Here is a 19,038-nt window from a genome sequence, read left to right as displayed (position 1 = left end):
ATCTTCGTCAAATTCGAACGGCCGTTGCAGCTGTCGGACTTTGCAGCCCGGCCCTTCAATCTCGCAGCAATTGTCGACTTGGGGATGTTGTATATCTCTGCAGCGCGTCGGATACTCAACCCCGGTGTTGATCGAATCGCATTGATCGCGAGAAGAACTCGGTTTTCTGGGAAGCTCTCGGACATTGTTGTGGTAGAGAAAACGCGTCTTGAAGTTGGGTGATTATAGTGAAGGAAAAAGTGTCCCGGTCGATGGGGTGTCCCGCTCGATGGTGGACCACGTTATACTAATTACTTCTCTTCATGAAGCATGCTTGCTTGTGAAGAAATGATGCTATCGCGAGTTGCCTGGCAGTTCCATCCAATCTCGCACTCCTCGAGATGCCAGCTGATGGGTCGCGGCCCGGTGGCGATCATGGACCCGGGCGGTTCTCCATCGCTTTTGGGCAAACCCTTTCCCATCGGTATCGCCATGCTCTAGCTGCGGGCAGGCTTCTTCTGCAGACGGTAAGTGTTGTGTTCATCGCCGTCCTCGCGGCTTCCCCAGGACGTCTGTGTTTCGGAGTCAGAACTATTCATCATGGCCTGTATTGGTGGGGGAGGAAGGGGCAGTCGTAATCTACCTCCTTGAGTGTGAACAGTGTATAGAGCTTAATTGGATCATGGAAGTAGCCAAAGAAAATGGATACCAGTAGGAACATGATGTTACTTGGATTCCTACGAAGCAGACCAACCAGTTTCACTACTTTGGTAAGGCCGAGTTTAAATGCGATCTCCGCTTCCGAGGAGAATGCGTCGATTTCTGCGCTCCTAGTTTTCCATACCTCACCAGCATGAGAAGAGCAAAAGCGGGTCGACCACGAAGGCCAGCGACGTGAACGTCGCGATATGCAGCGCGTACTTGCACCACGGCTATCGACTGGAGGGAGTTAGCGGAGGAGAGTTTGGTGTAGGGAAGTGGAACCAGGGGTAATGTACGTCATTACGTCATTTGTCGTACACCAGACTGGTCCAGTTACTCCTCCAATTGCTCCTTGCCCATCGTAAGCACTGGTAGAGGACAGAAGGGTATGTAGAATAGTCAGACCGTACTCCCCAGCAGGAAGGAGGGAACACCTACTATAATAATCCTGTGTGCGGCGGTATGCTTTGAGTGCAAGGTCTCGGTTCTCAGGGCAGGGAGCAACTCCAAGTACTAAAACGACTGTTGGTCACGAAGTCAACCATGCATTCCACAACCAGCGCGCTTCCGATTCCCATCCCAACCATCTTAACGAGTTGTCTTATTGCCGTTGTACTGTTTGTTGGGGTACCGCTATATCCCACGCCGTCCATGTCATCCCGGCACCCACAGCTCTTGTGCCCGCGAAGGGCCATTCTCCTCTCATGCGCTTGGTTGTGGGGCAAGCGGCTAACCCTCGAACAATGTATTATACAACACCGGAAAATGAAAGAAGACGAGGTCATGCGCAGCAAAGGCCGTCTTGGTCAACCTGGCGTGTATCATGACGGCGCCCGGGACGAGGGCGTGCTCGGCTACGTGACGATTGCGGGCAGCATGTGTGGGAGTCACTCGGAGGTCTCGTCGTAAATCCACTGTTGAAATCTGCTGGAGAGTTTTGCGTTAGATACTCTTCAAGTGACCTCCACACAACTTCCAGCGATTGAATAAAGGTATCTGACTGTAATATGAAAGGGTAAGTCCGTATGTGTCAGTCAGCTTGATGACCAGAATCTGTTGGTAAGCTGCCTGTGAAGACAGCCTACGCTGCTATGAGTTGCCAGCGGCGAGCATCATCGGCAACGCAGCGGCATAAGTTTCCTGAAGAGGGTACTGGTATGAGACCGCAATAGTTCCAACCCGAGTTGTAGAACAAGCGTCAAAGATGCGGATCTCACAACGGGAGTTGCCTGCTACTCGCAAGTCAGGGACACCCTGACGTCCAAGTACAAGATGGGGACCTCGACATCATGTGAGAGTGACGGTGGTTAATGAAGAGCTGTCGAAGAGATTAGTGTGGTCCTCTAAAGCCAATGAAAACTTCTAGACTACAAACTCCCAGAATTTTCTCCGTTGTTCATTCTCTTCTTGTCTTGTACCTTCGTTTGCAGTGAATCGACCGATTGTTGACTCTCGGCTCAAAACGCCGCCGATCTTGCTCGAGAATGGGAACGAACGGGTCCACGGTCGCCATGTGCATCAGGAAAGTCACCGTTGAAGGTCGAATTTCAAGCTTCTGATCGATTATCTACCAGTTGGGACGATCCCTGAGATTCGATCTCGAAATTTCGACACCGTGATGTTCATCGGTCGAATCACGAAAAGTGAGATTTCGACAGAACCGGCCAGTCATTGGCCAAATGCAAGAATGCCGTCACCACCTGCATCCTCGCATCGGCGGAAGCGGGAAATGCTCTAACTGAAACGTAAAAAATGGTTGACCTTCGAACAGGTTGTCGGTGACCGAGTTGAAGCAAGCCAATGTACTCCGTGCCAGGAACAAGTACCCGAGGTACGTCCGCACGGACATGCCGCAGACCGCGGTAGCCGGGGACGAGTGATAGAAACCAAACCCTGAGGGGAAACCCTGGAAGGAAGCGTGTGCTCAATATTCAGACGCCGGACAAACCTGTGCAGGGAGTTGACCGATGATAAGGCCGCTTTCAGCTGATCAAATATGCAGAAAAGGACGGGAGGTAGGAAAACATCAGATCGATCACATAAGTGGAAATGGCGTTATTCATGTTCGTTCGCTGCTTCGCAGTGTGTGTGGATGGGGATCACTAGCAGAGGTGACTGCTCAATGAGGCAGGGAGACTTCTCGGCTTTTAACGCAAATCGTTGAGACCGGAGCAAGACCCTTCGCCGGCCCGGGACAATCGCCTTGGTCCCGGAATTGGCGGGGAGCGGAATTCTGGAATCGAGTCAACCATCGGAGTGGGGACCTGGACAAACCGTTGTTCGAGCACTTGCGGTGAGACGGTCGCGCCTCTCGGGTACCTGGTCAGTGGTCACCTGCTTTCATCCCCAAAGAGAGACTGTCTTAACTGTTGTATCCGACCCACCTCCCATGGCACAATTCGTGCCACGTTCTCAGGGGCACGGTTGGGCTGCATTCGCTTGCGGCTTGGTCAGGCTAGTCGGTCACTTCAGCCCATCGCTGAGTGGAAAGGGACAAGTTGTTACACGTGTCCGCACAATGTCACTTCCATTGTCAGGTACCTGACCTAGCGAGCGGAGGGACACTTCCGTTTAAGGTACCGGTATTGTTTCTGTCGCTCGTTTCAAGGCGTCAATCCTCCGCTTTTCAGCCGGATGAGATTTAAAGTCGCGGATAGGTACGGAGTTGTGGATGGTGTAATCGTGATAACCAAAATGCACCCTTCCATTTCCAGTGGCGATCGGAGTCGATCCAGGGCTTCTCGATTTGGTGCCTGACTGCGCGTTTTTGTGCCGTGAACTGCCGCCGTCATCAGCCCTTTTTGGCACCGTCTGACCGTTGGGTGGTCCGAAGCGGGAAAAACGGTGCAGGGGTGGGCCAGCGCATCAACACCCCTCCAGTCGCTGTTTGTGTTTTTTGTGGCTCGACCCATCTGGCCGACCAACGACATCATCCACCCAATTCCGTGCTCCATCACCCTCCCACGCCGTCCAGGCATGAGAACTGCCCCATCAACAGAGCAGCTGCCTGCGCGTCAACAAATCAGAACCTCCGGATATCGCTCAATCAAAACCCTAAGTCATTACAGCGGTGATTACACAGCACAGAGGACAACAAGACACCGACATAGACAAGGTCGCACAGCACACCACGAATCCCAACAACAACTGGACGACAGCCTCTGTTGCTCGCTAGGCCGGGCCGGCATGATTCGTTGACCCGGCGCAGTTAGCCCAGAGTCGACCCCCAAAGACCGCGCGTGGCATGTGTGCCCCGGACCGAGCCTCCATTCCTCTCCCTTCATCCTGTCCAGCCAGTGCCAGTGCTCGCATGCAGACATGGACAAGCCACCAAACATATCGACCGGCTCGTCGGAAGCACCTAGTGGCGGTCGGAATGCGCACCCCACGTTCTCCCGCGAATCCTCTGCAAGCACGGCAACCATAACGCCAATGACCGAGTCTGGTCCCTCCAGACTCACGTCCCAGACCTCTGCCATGTCCGCCTCGTCGTCCACCGCCCCATCCCCCTCCCCATCATCACGCGAGCCCTCTCCGACCAGGCCGCTGTCGCGGACCGCAACCTCGCGCACCTCGTCCGCGAATTCGGGACTCAGCTCGAGGAAGAATAGCCAGCAAGATCTCAGTCCTTCGCGATCCGGGAGGCAGGCCAACCCTGCGCCAGCGCCGACATCCAAGACCCTGTCGACTGCTAATACCCCTACGCTCCTCCCGTCCGCGTCGGATTTGAGCTCGAATGTGGGCGCGCCCGTCAAGTCCCCCACGACCATGGAGCATCTGCGAGAGTCGCCGAGATGGCCCGTCTCTCCGAGGTTGCGATCCCCGCCGCCCATCCTCCACAAGCCGAACATGGGGCTGCCGAGGAGGCCAGAACCGGAGGCGCCCCTGATTAATGTCCAGCGCGCCACCCCGCCGGTAGGACCACCCGCCGACTTGCCACCTGACACAGACCCGGAAGATGCCCAGCCCTTGACCGGTATGAAGACACCAGCTCGCGGCGGAGGCGGGAGCACATCGACTTTGGAAACTGTGCAGGAAGTAAGCCCGATAGGGTCTCCGGGCCAGGAGGAATCGATACAAGAGAAGCTCGACGGTAGCTTCGTTTCGGAGGCCTCCCAAGCAGATTCCGTCGGCCTTGGTTTCTCGAACAATGCAGCAGGGAGGACAACCGCCATTGTCAGCGACAGCGAGACCGACAACGTCGCAGCTGGACGGCGGAGCGGAGCCGTCAGCGCGCCGCCTCTGACCACCAGACAGTCGAGCACATGTATCAAGCAAACTGTCACCAAGACCAAGACTGGCGAGCCATCGTTGCAGAGCATGACAGTCGAGACCGAGACAGTAACGTCGATCCCACAAGCCCCGCTTGTCCCAGGGACAGGAGCCCAGGGGTCCAGTGTCAGCCTGCGCACAAAGGCGAGCACAGAGACGATACGACCAAAGAAGGAAAAGAAAAGGCCGCCGCGGAAGCAACCCACCGTGACGGCTGGCAACGGTGAGCCACCACGTTCAACTGCTTTATTCCCTAGGTTGCGCTATTATCAGTCCATGGGATCAGTCGTCTCATCGGCTGAAAAGTGTGTTTCGCCTACGAAATGTCACCACGACGAAGCAGACAGTCGCTCTCGTCAATATCACGCCCGCAGGAGGAGCATGGTCATCTCCCACATGAGTAGCTTACTGACAAGACATCGCTTAGCCTCGTCCAAGGCGGACATCTTCGAGGCCAAGGTTGCGAGCGCCGTCGAAGAAGCCAACTCGTCCGACTCCGAGGAGACGTTTGTCTACGATTCTAACCCCCCAGATGGCCGCGAGCGACCCATGAGGTTCCACTCGCGGACCCCTAGCGCCACTTCGATGGCTAGCCAGATCGACCGCAGTGGCATGCGCTCCATCCATGCCGTCATGGACAGCGCCGGCCCGCCACCAGTCATGAAGAAGAGCATGAAGTTTGTAAACTCATCTAACACGAACGGCAATAGCGACGGCGGTTATGTCGATGACGACGGTCGGGGCACAGGGAGGAGCAACGCCGGCTCGGCCCGGGGAACCGCCCGTCACCACCACCATTTTGGTCGATGGGGCCGCAACGGCAGTGGCAACGGCCACCCGTCTCTCTTCGCCGAACATTCTCCCTTCAACGCATCAGTAGCTACGGGGAATATTGGTTCCCGGCAATCCTCGGGGCCGCCCAGCCCCCGCTTTGCTAACCGCGCTGCTGCAGGGGCGAACGGTAAGCGGGGGACACACCTGACAGCGGGCTACGACCTCGACGACACCACTGGCGCCGACGACGAGAGAACACCACTGATACAGTCCGGCACGGTTCGATCGGGGAGGTCAGGCAGGAGTCGCCGGGGGATGCACTCGCTGCGGTCGATCGAGGCGCAGACCTACCACCGGGCCCGGCTCTCGGTGCTGAATCGGTTTGCCAGCTGCCTCGTCCTGACAGTCATGCTGCTCCTGGTCGTGTCGGGCGCCATCGGCTTCATGTTTGCGACATCGCAGCCGCTCACCGACATCGAGCTCGTGTCCATGGAGCACGTCGTCGCGAGCCAGCAAGAGCTCATGCTCGACCTGACCGTCCGCGCTCACAACCCCAACGTCGTCGTTGTCGTCGTCGACTCTGCCGATATCGAAGTGTTTGCCAAGTCACCGCATGCCATGACCGACTCGGAGTGGTGGCGCCACACCCATCCAGGCGAGATTGGGCCCCCGCCGCCTCGCAGGGTCGGCGAAAACAACGGCGAGATGAAGATCATGGACGCCGACCCGGACCCGCTCCCGCCCGATGACTCGTCGCCCAACATGCGTCTGGGCACCATCACGGGCTTCGACAGCGCCCTGTCGTTTGAGGGATCATTCTTCCACAAGGGCATCTCGTACTCGACGGGAGAGGTGCGGCTCAAGAACCCTGGGAATGGCACGTACGGCGGGCCGGAACGCTGGGAGCGGATCATGGAGGACGAATTTCAGCTTATTCTCAAGGGCGTGCTCAAGTATACGTTGCCGCTGAGCCAGCGGGTCAGGACGGCCACGGTGAGCGGCAAGGCCACGGTTAAACCTAATGCGGCGAATGATCCGCCGGGGTTGAAGCCTAATTCGACGGTTGGGACGGGGCCGAGCAAGCGGGAGGGGGACGTGTCGATTTCTTTTGCGGTGGGATGAAAATGAAAGGATACTGAGGAGTTGGGCGGTTGAAGCAGGGTTCTTGACCCTGTGTCCAGCGACGCACCCTTTATGTTTCTTTTGTTTGTTCATTTGGGATGTTTGCTACTTTGCAGCTCTTGCTTCTGGGCTGGGTTGGGATGGGCATCCGGTCTGTTTGCTTCACTTGGGAGCGGGTTCCGTATACTGATTGATTGACTGACGACTACTGAAGGTTGGGAGCGTGCATGACGTGGTCACAAAATACTTTTCTTCCTTCTCGCTTTTCTTCTTTCTCGTTTTCTTTCTCGAGATCTCTTGGAATGGAGCGCCGGAGTGGTCTTAAGGGGATTTTTTTTATGGCGTTGCTGGGTTGATGGGACGGGTCGGAAACGGATACTTAAAAAGGGGCCAGAACACAATCACATACAAGAGAGAGACCAGACTCGACAGAAGCGATTTCTTCACGATGACGTTTGGTTTTTCCTTCTTTTCTTGCGGTTCAACCCTTCTTCCTGTGTTGATAACGGGATGGAAGGTAGGGTAGACAGAGAGGATGGGAGTTCTTGATGATTGATCTAACCAGCGGCAGGTTAGGGAGTTGCGGGGGATAATGTTTGTCTAACTATGACCTCTTTCCACCTCTCTATAAACTCACAACTGCCTCAGGGCCCTGTTATGATCATACTGGGGCCCAAGCGTTGGGCAGTGCTAACTAAGGAAAGCCTACTTCTTTGTTGTTCCTGCTTTTTCAGATAGTGTCTTTGAATGATGGCAGAGGGGCATCGTACCTAAGGTAGTGGCCAGAGCGAGACAGCGTTCAACACTGACAGAACTTCTTGTTCCTAGTTACCAAGTCATGTCTTGCTTGACTCTGACCCTCTGTCCACCTTGCTTCTCTTCTCCGTTCTCCTTATCGGGAGACTGCGGCATCTTGATCTCGTGCCTCTCTGCTCAGGACCGTGCTGAACTAAGCTACAGTCCCTGAACTTATCATAGTCCAATTGAGCCCATGCCCAAAAGCTTTGCTCCCAGAACTTTGCGGAAATGAGTGCCTGAATTTAAACAGCGACAGTTTTAGTTCTCGTCCCGCACGACGAGACTTTGTGGAGGACAGATAGCGAGAGACGGAGCAGGCTCGAAGACCGAATTGCCATAAACTACGACTGATCTACGGACTATGACATCTAGTAAAAATCCGGATGTCGAATGTGGCCGTCAAATTCTCTTCTGGCAGCCGGATATCGCCAAGTCATCACGTCATTTTTCCCGACCACAGACCCGAAACGCCGTTGTGAATGCCAACTGGTAACCTCGCCTGGGCGCCTTCAACTTAAGCGGCCTGGTCGTTGAGGATATCACTGTCACCAGCATCCAGAATGGCCATGGTGGAGCAGCGGAAGAGCTTGCCGCAAGCAGTGCCCAGCTCAATCTGCGGAAAGGGGGAAAAGTAAGCATGCGAACCGGCACCCTCCAAAGTCTGCAACGAGACTTCTTCTCTGGGCAGACCGGGGGACCTTGCGGTCATCCCGGCCAAGAACAACGAGCAGAAGCCTGCGCTGTCCCAATATCATGGGGTGGACTTACGTTGGTGCCGCTGTAGTGGTGGACGGAGGTCTTGGCCATCATCGAGTAGCTGTTGCCCCGTTAGCCCCAGGTCAATCCTGATTTTCAGAGTGCCTGAGTTGAGAAATGAACGAGGATGAATCGACAGGAGAACCGGCAGGATGCCCAGGTGCCCCCGCCAATCCATCGCATGCGCCCGTCCATCTCTTCCTTGTGGTCATCTCTGGGTATCAACGTACTACTCAAGCTCCGACTTGCGGAGGGGAGGGGTGTTGGCGGAAATGAGGATGAGCTTGGCCTTGCCGCTGCGAAGAGCCTTGAGAGTGCTACGGTAGCCCAGCACAACCTTGCCCGACTTGATGACGAGGGCAAGCTGTTCTCCATGTCAGTGTCTAAGTGTCAGGAATTGTTGACATCGAGAGAACGGACCTTGGCGCCAATGGACTGAGCGTCGGATTTGGACTTCTTGGGAGCCATTGCGACTGTTCTGTGGTCGGTAGGTAGGAGAGGGAATGGATATGTCTCCTGGTCGTGAGGTCCTCGTCGTTGGCTGGAAGGTCGGTCGAAGAAGCAGCGGAGAGTCGCGAACTCGAAAACTTTCTGGATTTGGGGACTCCCCCGGCGGAGCCTTGCTGAATTCTCATTGGCTGCGAAATAGGTGCGCGTGCAGCTCCCAAACCCTAACCGCCCCACCTTCCCGGTTGACTCAAGCGGCAGGCTTAGGAATCTGGATTGGTAATCTACAACGCTGGGGGCGAATTTCCACTTGGTCAAAATCGCAGAGGCTTCCCAACCCATCCTCTCAACCCCCCAACACCAAGTCAGCACCCATACCTGTGACGTCGCTGCAAAATCAGTCACAATGGCGCGCCGTCCTGCCAGATGCTACCGGTACTGCAAGAACAAGGTGAGCAACTTTTGCTTCGACACGCCGACCGATGAGATATGCGCACCAGTTCTGGAAGAGGAGGAAATGGGCAAAGAGCGCAACGGGAGCGATGGGAAGGCTTGGTTGACCAACAAGAGGAGGATTTGCGGCCGACCATGTTTTTAACAGGCTTTTAGCTTCTCAGTTTGCTAACCAGCTGTTTTCCAGCCGTACCCGAAGTCGCGGTTCAATCGTGGTGTGCCGGACCCCAAGATTCGCATTTTCGACCTCGGCCGCAAGCGTGCTACCGTCGACGACTTCCCTCTTTGCATCCACCTCGTCTCCAACGAGTATGAGCAGCTGAGCTCCGAAGCCCTTGAGGCCGCCCGCATTTGCGCCAACAAGTACCTCGTCAAGATGGCCGGCAAGGAAGGCTTCCACCTCCGTGTCCGCGCCCACCCGTACCACGTCGTCCGTATCAACAAGATGTTGTCTTGCGCCGGTGCCGATAGACTGCAGACGGGTATGCGTGGTGCGTGGGGCAAGCCTAACGGCACTGTCGCCCGTGTCAACATCGGTCAGATCATCATGAGCGTCCGCACTCGTGACTCTAGTGAGTACTTACTGGGATTGGGAGTAGCTAAATGCTTAGCTAACTGATTTGTAGACCGCGCCATCGCCCTCGAGGCCCTCCGCCGCTCTCAGTACAAGTTCCCTGGCCGGCAAAAGATCATCATCTCCAAGAACTGGGGCTTCACTCCCCTTCGCCGCGAGGAGTACTTGGAGAAGAAGGCCGCTGGCCGCGTCAAGGTCGATGGTGCTTATGTCCAGTTCCTGACCAACCACGGCAGCCTCGAGACCAACATGAAGCGCTTCCCGGAGGCCTTTAGCGCATAAGGCGGTTTGTAAGGGGACAGGAAATGGTTATTTGGCTTCAGGGTGGCGTCAACGGTCATTTTAGGGCTGATACGAGAGCATGTCAACTATCATCGTGGTCATGAGTCGGCACAGTCAATGGAACCATTCAACCAAAGTGGTTCTTAATAAGGACAACAGGACAGCAGTGCGCATGGGATTCTGTGGCCCTGTTTCCTGTGACTTGCGTGAGAACAGAGAGCGTTTTCAGTGTTAAAACCTTTTTGACTTTGTCCTAGTCGTGCCGCCCGCGCGCAGCAGGATACCACGCAGGTCAGCAGTCCACGGTGGCAGAGACTGAGTAAGGCGAGGACGAGGCGACCGCTAGCGCCTTGCGCCTCACATCCGCCAGACCGAGTAAAAACGGATGCCATAACGGCTTCTGAGGATCCCCGGCTGGACATGGCTTCAGGAATTATGATTGGTGGAGGATATGTTATGGCGAGCCATGGGGATCTGACATCATCGGAGGGCCCGAAAGGTGTAACTTGAGGGATGCGATGAACAGTGGATTGACGTTGTCGAGCTGTTGCTCCTAATGCTCCTCTTAAATGCTTCGGTGGACGCGAGGCAGCAGAGGAACTATGACCGGAGATAATTGCATCCAGGTTTTCTATGTCCCAGCCTAGCTTCCTAGAGCCATGCAACAAGGCTAACTTCGTCCACTCTATTGATAGGCAGTTCCGGTGTCGGTCAAGGCTCTGGTAACAATCTGGAAGCTAAAGATCAGGCTTATGATAGACGTGGTACTTATCGGACACCCCCTCCGATAACGTCCGTGGGCTGTCTGTGGCGTGATGGAGTGGGCCGATCGACCAAGACCATGGCCGTCATCGCTGTAACAGGATTTGTGAGATGTATGGATTGCTGTCAGAATTTGTGAAATTGTTTACATTGCCAGGAGTCTCTTGGTAAATCAGAGACGTTCACCAACAGCAAATTCACGAGAATAGGATATTATAGTTTGAGCAGTATCCTGACAAACCTCCAGGAATGCCCAGACAACACTCACTTTAGGTCAGGCGGTGGTGGAGCTCAGCTCCGTTATCGAGCAGGGGTCTCTAACAACCGCAGAGCTAGCATCCCGCCATGTCACTGATCCCGTGCATCTTCTATGAGCTTGACCAGCACCCCCGCCCTCCCGGTTTGCCCAGTTGGTTCATCTTCCGGGCCTCTCCTGTTTTCCGTTTCTGTTCTTGTTTACCTTCTTCTCGCACAATACCAAACATAGAGACCCGGTGTCGCCGCCGCTCTACCGCAGCGCCCGGGACCGAATTGGGTACAGAGAAACGCAGTCAGCTCCTCTGCAGCTGGGGCTGAGAGCTGATAACATCATCATTCATCCGAACGCCCATCGGCTATCGGGCCGCCCTGCTATGGTCCACTTGTGTACAACGTAGACTCACCGCCTCCGGACAGGCACGCGACCCTGGGCATCTCCATCTCGAGTGACCACTACACTGGCGAGACTGGTCAGCGCTCAGCATTCTCGAAGCTGGCGACTGATTGTTGTTGCGCCTGGCGACGTAGCCCGCTCAGCGTCCACGAACAGCACCACCCGAGCCGCCAGTCTTACTGGGAGCACTTCTACCCAGGAGGACGACAAAGCCCAGGAATTACATCATGGCTTTTCAGCAATCCACGCGACCACTCCTCCCGCGGCTTCACCGCAGCGAGTCGCAAGATGCAGGTTCTGCAGTTCTCCCCGCTTTGAACCCACTGGCGCCGGACGAGTCTCAGACATGGGTTCTTTTTACCCCCGGCACAGACGCGGGAACCACTACCTCGTACCTGAGTTCTGTCCAAGACGACCAAATCACGCCGGGGCGGTCAAGAATTAGTGATCTCGGCACTCTTGCCACCGCCGCACGCTCCGAATCTAACTTGCGTTCGCCCTCAGAACTCGTGGCCGAGAGCCTTGTCGAGGAAGACGCCGAGCTCGACAGCCTGGACAGCCATCTCCCAGAGTTTCGAGCTGTCACTAGCCCCTACAACAGCTCACCCGAAGTTCCACATGCGGCGCCTGTGCTCCCAGGGCACGATGGCCTGGGCTCCTTCAGGTTCGAAGCTCCCGGTCTGAGCGTTGAGGCTCAGGAGCGATTGTACGCCTTCGAGAGATTCAACCCAAACCGTGTAAGCCACAGAACCGAGAGTTTCAGTCTGGCCCAGCTGCAGCTCGAGACAGAACAGATGCAAGAAGCGGAGCGAAATCGCAGGATTGAAACATGGCGGCTCGAGCAGAGTCAGCTTCTGCTTGAAGATATTCGAAAAGAGACAAGGAGAAGACGGGAGTCCGAAGCGTCGGTTTTCAAGGTCCGGCAGGATAGCACAGTGCCGCAAGAAGCAGCGACAAGGAGTATTGCGGACGAAGAAGCGGCAGATATCAACCTCAGTGGCATGGATTGGCATGACCAAGACGAGCCAACCCCGGGCAGCACAAAGCCCGGACTTTGGAGCCGTCTTGCCCGCAAGGTCATTTGCGACCTGATGGGCATCAATGACAAGTTGCTTGCCATCCTATTCGGGGAGGCGCTTCCGGACGAGGTCATGCTCTCGTCGACACACAAGGCAGCCGCCACCACGGAGGCGGCCGTCCCCACGTCGGAGTCATCATACGACTCGGAGTGGCAGTTACGCATGCTGGACCGCATAGCCACGGAGCTTGGCGTCCTCGTGCATCAACTGTCGACGCACCCCGGTGCCTTCGCTGCGTACTCCCGGGTGCAGCACATGACTTTGCCCTATGCTGGCCTGCCGGTCATCCCCGAGGCTCCTGCGGACGTGAGCGAGGGCGGGCAAAGGGTGGACGGCAGCGTCCCCTACATGCCACAGTTCAAGCCCACGGTTGGCGGGGCCGCCGACCCCCTGCCTGCGCAGCCCGCAGAGCTCCCTACCTCTTCAGCGCTGGGTGTCACAAACACGATTCCGAGTGATATGCACACCTTTACGCAAGAAGAGTGGGAACGGGACCTTGACGTCCGGCTGGTGTTCCGGTACCTCCGCTCCCGCTTCACCTCATCCCGACCAACCTCACCCCCCTTCTCCTCAGGCACCGCGCACCTTGCTACCTCGAGCACGCAAGAGGTGGCCGCGAAGGCGGCGAGGGTGCGTCAGCACCACCCGCTCGTATCGCACGCGCATGGACATGGGCATGGGCATGCGAGCTACCACCACCGGCCTCGCCCGGTCGAGCGGCGCTCGTTCAAGGCGGCGGCGGCGGCCGCGGCGGGAGGGTCGTCTAGCCCCGTCGGCGTCGCAATCAGGCACCCGCCCGGCAGCTGTGCCAGCCAGAGTACGCGGCGGTCGGCTAGGCGGAGCAGTATCTCTTCGCGGCCGTCGTCACGCCATTATTGGGATATTGGCGGGTCGATTGGTACAGGGAGTGGTGTCATAGCGAGCACCGGGCCGATGGGGAGCTGGGGCGAGGTTTGACACTGACAGCCAGTCGTTCACGGCAGGGCTTTGCACTGAGTGGCTGATGTATTATATTCGTTTTCCTTGGGTTTCTCATACTAAACCCGGGTCGCATGGACGGACGGGGCATCTTTGAACGACTGGATGGATCATGGTTGCATTCATTACGGACAATTGAGATACCGCAGAGGTGGATTTTTCTTCAGATCTGAGAACATGATATGCGTTCATCTCGGATACTTGCCTTGCATTTCTACTGGTGCTCCGTGCTTTTCTTCCGAATTCAGCATACGGTATGCCGAGATGTTCCCGTACAGTCATTTCGTCAAACTTGCTCTCGTTTCTAACATCTCTGGGGTAAACCATTGAGGTGACAGCCAGGCTTGCTCGCCTCGGGTATATTCAATTGGAAGGCGACAAGCGTGTGTTAGGCGAACCGCTCACAGGATCAGACCGAGCGAGGCCAGTCAGAAAGACACGGGTACGTTACGAAAGCTGCGGTTCAGGGTGGATGAAGCAGGGCCATAAGTCGCCGATGAAGATGATTCTCAGAATGCGCCATTGATTTAAAGTAGGAAGGACGGTGAAGTTGCTCACCGCGGTCCTTCGAAGCCGCCCCAACTTACGCGTAGCGGCGCGACATGCTTGCAGTATCTAAAGTGGTTTCGTGCCAATCAGACGGCTCCAGCGGGGCAGGGAACCCAACCATCCAAACATCCAAAGCACCCGGCAGCCAATTCGGTTGCGGCTTGGGCGGACCAACTTGGCCCTGACGCGTTTCGAGAATTAGGCGTCCAATGGCCTCGCGATTGAGAAGCTTCCAGGCACAACAAAAGGATGCCAGGAACAGCAGCTGCCGTGCTGCAAGTCGGCCCAGATAGGTCACCAGAGTCACCCGCTCCTGAATTCCACCGTACCTATCTTATCGAGCTCGACTATGCCGCCAGCATCCTTGCAGGTTCTCGGCGAATGGCCGAGTCACAAGTTCACGTCGACTCTCCACTATCGAACAAGGATGTCAGCTCCGCAACGTGAACTTCCCGGAGTGGCTTCAGCGAAAATGGAGAGTGCCCGCACCCCGCTTTCGCCTTGCATTCCCAGCAGCTTGCCCGATTCTCCGAGCTGCGACACCTTCCCCCAATGCTGCCTGCGCCTCACTTTACTTTTGCGACGACTTTGCGACCCGGTTCTGGCTGTTGCGACAGCACGCCTTTTGTTGCGGTCATATGCACAATGAGACGCCAGCTTGAGCACGAATATATATAGGAAGTCCGTTCCGCACCATTTCTGACTGCTCCCTGTTCTATCCTCTTCGACGGCGTGCGAGGGACATGCACCCGCATCCTGCGCTGCCTCCCTTGCCCGGCTGGTCGGTTGGGTCGCAAACTTGCCATATCTCGCTTGAAGCTGACCGCGCGCAGTATCATGTACTAAAGCCTCCTGTGCTTTAATCGCGGCCCAGCTAGCCTGGTGTTGGGTCGCCGCGATCCCGCTCATCGTCCCCCCAGCCGCCCCTGCCGGAGCATCGATCCCCGCCCCGACCACACATTGTTCCCCGTCTCTCCGAGTCCCTTCCATCCGGGAGATGGTCTCCCAAGGCTTCAATGGCTGCCGCTCCCTTCGACATATCGGGGCCAGGCAGTGCCTACGCATTCGATATCTACGATGACGCCCACACGGCGAGGGCCCCGGGGCCAGGGCTCCCCAACGGGCCCTGTAACTACACAGACCAGAACCTGCCGCGCTGTGGCTGCCGCCGGTTTTGGAGCCGCGCGTCGCTCAGCAGCGGGGTCTTCCAGGACAGCGGCGCGCTGGCCGAGGTTTGCATGTGCTCGCACCACGCCTGTTTCCACGAGGATGCGCGGCCCGGTCAGCAGCCAGCAATGGGGAATGCGCCAGGACAGGAGAACCAGAGGCCCAGGGCCAACCGGGAACCATTGAGTCCAGTCCAGCTGCCGTCGTTCCATGTGCCGGGAAGCTTGGGGTCGTCGCTGGACCTTAGCTTGCTGGACTTTCATCAAACCTCCGTGGTCGCCAACCCTACCCCCGTTGAGGGTGCCCACGCCGGACAGGACAGCCCACTGCCGGATACGTTTAATAACTGGGGAGACCTGAACCGATCCCAATCTGGACATGCCAATGGTCTGCCACCGTTTCCAGCTCAGTGTTTGATGTCCCCGCCCCCCGCGCCGTCGACTACTGCCTCGAGCCAGGCGAGGTATCTCAAGCCGTTTGCCGGGAAGGGCCTGCACACACTAAGTGGTGTTTCTGCGTTTAGGCCGGAATCGCGAGAACTGGACCGTGGCATCCGGGAAATTGCGGAGGTGGTACAAGATGCCGCCCATGCCCCGACTGAAGCTGCTTCCACTCCCAAAGCGTTACCCTCGCAGGATCGTTCGGTGTCAAGCTCAGATGGGTACCACAAATTAGCAGATCGACTTGACACTCACGAGCAGCGCCTGGACAGGCTCGAAACCAACTCCTTTTCTGTTGCCGGTCACGAGGACTGCCACGACAGGCACGAAAACATCGACCTCCGCGTCACCGACCTCGAGTCTCGGGTAGAAGAGGTGGAGAAAATCCTCAGCGACAACGGAAGCGTGGTGAGCAGCAGGCGCACGGCGAAGCGGGACGGCGGTGCCGATGACGCGACCGCCAGCGTCGTCTCTGTCTCGACCAACGCAACCGTGACAGCCGCGAATCGCGCCGAGGTGTACAGCCAGCTGCAGCAGTTACAAGCACAGGTCAGGCAACTTCAGGCAGCCGCGATGCCTTCATACGCCAAGCCTTGGGAGCTCGAGGTCGTGTTCTTGCCGTTCCCGCTTAAAGGGATATGGCTCGAGGCGAGGGAATTCCGTGCCCACCGCCGATCGACAGGCACCAACGGCGACGACTGGACCCAGATGCCCAACACAATCAGCAGGGCGACGCCGGACCCGCAGTTGCCACAGTTTCAAGAATGGACAGGGCAGGGGCAGGAGTCCAACTGGCTGCTGCCCAGGGCTTTTGCTACCGGGCGAGTCATTGACCAGCGGCTGAGGAGCCGGGGTCTGATCAAGACGGTTCTCGTTAGGGGACCTGATGCTCGGAGCGTCCAGCTCGCTATCCACAGCGCATTTGAAGACATCCTGCGCATTTCCAACTCGGATGCTCGCTCAGGAATTGCGCCGGACTATCCCCTAACCGAGTTTCTCGGCCTGAGGCAGGCCTGGGTCCCGCTGCGCAAGCTTCACAAAGACTCGCGTCTGCGGTTTCTCTCGCCCGCCGAGATGGCCACGCCGGCGCTATGGGACTTCACCTTTCTCGTGTCGAGCGTCGTCATGAAAGCTGCAGGTGTCCAACGACTCTACATCACGCAACCCGAAGCATATCTCCAGGATCATCCGCTCGGCTATCACGCGCGCGAGGCAGGGTGGACGTGGCAGAAGCTGCGCCAACTGAGCCGAGTGTATTCTGACTCCCAGAGCACCGCCGACGTTCCCGAGGCCGACGCGCTGGAAGAGTACTGGAACTGGAACGACCGTCTCGACGAGCCGCCCAGCGTGGCCACCTCCAACATCAGTCTCCGCCAGTCCATCCACCAGCGCGTCTCCCGACGCTCCTCTACCGAGCCATCCACCTTGTTCTACACGGGCGTGCAGTCGCCCATCGTCGCGGCCGGCTCCAACCGCCCCCGCGCCCAGTCCCCGCTTATCCAGCGCGAACCCAAAGGCTCCTGGCCGCCTCACATCCGCACCGGCTCGCTTCCCCCTGTGGGACCAGGCATGCTCTCCCCCGCCCAATCCCGTCGCCGCGTCTCGTCCCACGCGGCAAGCATGACACCCTACGAGCGCCGCTCCTCGCCCTTCGCCCCCCGCCCAAGCCCCCGGCCCAGCCCTCGGCTAGGCAGCAATGCCATCAATATCCCCTTGGCCGCCGGCGCAGTCCCCAAACGCCGCTTCCCCAGCCGCTCGCCGAGCCTTGTCCCGCGGAATACCCCCCGTTGGAGCAGAACCAGCTTGAGTCGCTCACCGTCGCTTGCGCCGGGCGGGTTGTACGGTTATCATGAGGACAAAAATCAGAACAACAACCGGGAGAGGAGGACCACACCGTTTTTCTATGCCACCCCACATAGCGAGGCTATCCCAGAGTATGGCTACCATCGCGGCGGGAGTCGCGGACCGGTGTTGAGGGGCATTGGAAACGGGTATGATGCCGAGGAGGAAGAGGACGAGGATATGATGGACGACAGTTTTACGACGGACGAGAGTACCGGGTCTGGGTCGGGCAGCACGGACGGGGGGTTGGAAGACGACGACGATAGCCAGATGGCTGATCTCCAGCATCATCACAGCGCTGCTGCGTCAGCGCGGCGAATTGTAAACGGCTCATTCGGATTCACGACAACAACCGACGAGAACGGCGACGACGCAGATCTTGACATTTATCAAGACGAGGAAGAAGACGACGAGCTCGACGGTGTCGACACTGACGCCGGGAACAATCTCCCAGATAGTCAGGACGGTGCGGGCGGCGGCGGGGTGTGGCATGGCTTTGGTCGGCAACGAACCGGGTTTTCGGAGAGTTTTCAACAGCAGCAGCAACAACAGCAGCCACTGCGGCCAGAGGATATACCGTGGCAGGGCATCGAGGATACCACCGCCACGTCTGCCCGCCGTGGCGGCTATATTCGCGTTGACGGCGATGGGGACAGCGACATGTCGGAGGACGCCGAGAACATCGATCCCACGTCGCAGTCTTCGCTGTCGTCGCATTCTCATTCCCTGTCCTCGCGATCGCGGTCGCAACGGGGTGATGGCGGGATTGTGATTCGCCCAGATGAGGCCGGGGCAGTACCACAACATCAACAGCAACCACAACAAGTAGGACCTCAACTGGTGGACAATAACCGGGATGAGGCCGAAGACGAGGACGGTGCAAGTAGCCAGGCACCGAGCGAGTATTCGAGCAAGCCCGGCGCGTGGCAGAATATCCCGCTTGCTGGGGCAGCTGAGGAAGTTGCTGGTACGGCGGGAGGGGCAGGGTCCGGGCAACAGAAGCAGCAGCAACAGCAGCAGAGGCAGGAGGGGAGCGATAGTTTTGGCGTCATCGGTTTCCGGATCCATGAGGACGGAACTGCGGGGGTGGAGGAGCCGGGGGAGGAGTTGTTGGATACGCAGTGGGGATGAAGAGTCGTCCATCTCCAGTTGTTCCCTTTGTCTCCTCTGTTCCTTTTTTTTTAGCATATACGTTTGGCTGGCATTTTTTATTAATTGATTTCTTGGGTGGGACTAGCGAGGGATGTTTGGTTTTGCTGATGATGACTTGGCTGGCGTTAGGTGAAGCGCGTCTCGGAGATATCTGATCAGTATCTACTCGCCACTACTTCTCTACGTTTATGTGTCGGTACACCCTATAGAATTCCCATCTCATTCTGCAGAAGTGCCTAGCACAGTGCTTATTGCAAT

General features: G+C 57.2%; 6 protein-coding genes across 6 annotated transcripts; 5 read left to right on the top strand and 1 right to left on the bottom strand.

Moving 5' to 3' along the window:
- The first annotated feature begins 1,032 nt into the window (after positions 1-1,032).
- On the top strand, positions 1,033-1,762 carry N657DRAFT_648107 (uncharacterized protein). The gene is made up of 3 exons (XM_062793459.1): positions 1,033-1,069; positions 1,120-1,605; positions 1,683-1,762. Exon 2 carries the CDS (start codon positions 1,333-1,335, stop codon positions 1,588-1,590), a length of 258 nt encoding a protein of 85 aa, XP_062645052.1. The 5' UTR covers positions 1,033-1,069; positions 1,120-1,332; the 3' UTR covers positions 1,591-1,605; positions 1,683-1,762.
- Positions 1,763-3,999: 2,237 nt separating this feature from the next.
- On the top strand, positions 4,000-6,849 carry N657DRAFT_578048 (uncharacterized protein; the record flags this gene model as incomplete). Its single annotated transcript, XM_062789294.1, has 1 exon — positions 4,000-6,849. The coding sequence occupies one exon, from the start codon at positions 4,000-4,002 to the stop codon at positions 6,847-6,849; it is 2,850 nt and encodes a 949-aa protein (XP_062645051.1).
- Positions 6,850-8,161: 1,312 nt separating this feature from the next.
- On the bottom strand, positions 8,162-8,871 carry N657DRAFT_601239 (L30e-like protein; the record flags this gene model as incomplete). The annotated part of the gene is made up of 4 exons (XM_062790099.1): positions 8,162-8,260; positions 8,416-8,464; positions 8,634-8,767; positions 8,824-8,871. The coding sequence occupies 4 exons, from the start codon at positions 8,869-8,871 to the stop codon at positions 8,162-8,164; spliced, it is 330 nt and encodes a 109-aa protein (XP_062645050.1).
- A 385-nt stretch (positions 8,872-9,256) lies between these two features.
- Positions 9,257-10,159, top strand: N657DRAFT_577968 (ribosomal protein L10e; the record flags this gene model as incomplete). Its single annotated transcript, XM_062789283.1, has 3 exons — positions 9,257-9,301; positions 9,491-9,875; positions 9,930-10,159. 3 exons carry the CDS (start codon positions 9,257-9,259, stop codon positions 10,157-10,159), a joined length of 660 nt encoding a protein of 219 aa, XP_062645049.1.
- Positions 10,160-11,316: 1,157 nt separating this feature from the next.
- N657DRAFT_648102 (uncharacterized protein) lies at positions 11,317-14,096 on the top strand. Its single transcript, XM_062793458.1, has one exon. It carries the CDS (start codon positions 11,801-11,803, stop codon positions 13,607-13,609), a length of 1,809 nt encoding a protein of 602 aa, XP_062645048.1. The 5' UTR covers positions 11,317-11,800; the 3' UTR covers positions 13,610-14,096.
- A 635-nt stretch (positions 14,097-14,731) lies between these two features.
- On the top strand, positions 14,732-18,847 carry N657DRAFT_623522 (uncharacterized protein). Its single transcript, XM_062790686.1, has 3 exons — positions 14,732-14,819; positions 14,852-14,960; positions 15,013-18,847. Exon 3 carries the CDS (start codon positions 15,196-15,198, stop codon positions 18,757-18,759), a length of 3,564 nt encoding a protein of 1,187 aa, XP_062645047.1. The 5' UTR covers positions 14,732-14,819; positions 14,852-14,960; positions 15,013-15,195; the 3' UTR covers positions 18,760-18,847.
- The last annotated feature ends 191 nt before the right edge of the window (positions 18,848-19,038 follow it).

Source organism: Parathielavia appendiculata (assembly GCF_033297405.1).
Source record: "Parathielavia appendiculata strain CBS 731.68 unplaced genomic scaffold N657scaffold_12, whole genome shotgun sequence".
Lineage (NCBI taxonomy): Eukaryota > Fungi > Ascomycota > Sordariomycetes > Sordariales > Chaetomiaceae > Parathielavia > Parathielavia appendiculata.
Note: the sequence above shows the minus strand (reverse complement) of the source record. Positions and strands in the feature narration are given on the sequence as shown.

Coding starts and splice junctions, on each gene's coding strand:
- N657DRAFT_648107 (XM_062793459.1), top strand. CDS start 1,333: ATGTCATCCCGGCACCCACAGCTCTTGTGCCCGCGAAGGGCCATTCTC.
- N657DRAFT_648102 (XM_062793458.1), top strand. CDS start 11,801: ATGGCTTTTCAGCAATCCACGCGACCACTCCTCCCGCGGCTTCACCGC.
- N657DRAFT_623522 (XM_062790686.1), top strand. CDS start 15,196: ATGGCTGCCGCTCCCTTCGACATATCGGGGCCAGGCAGTGCCTACGCA.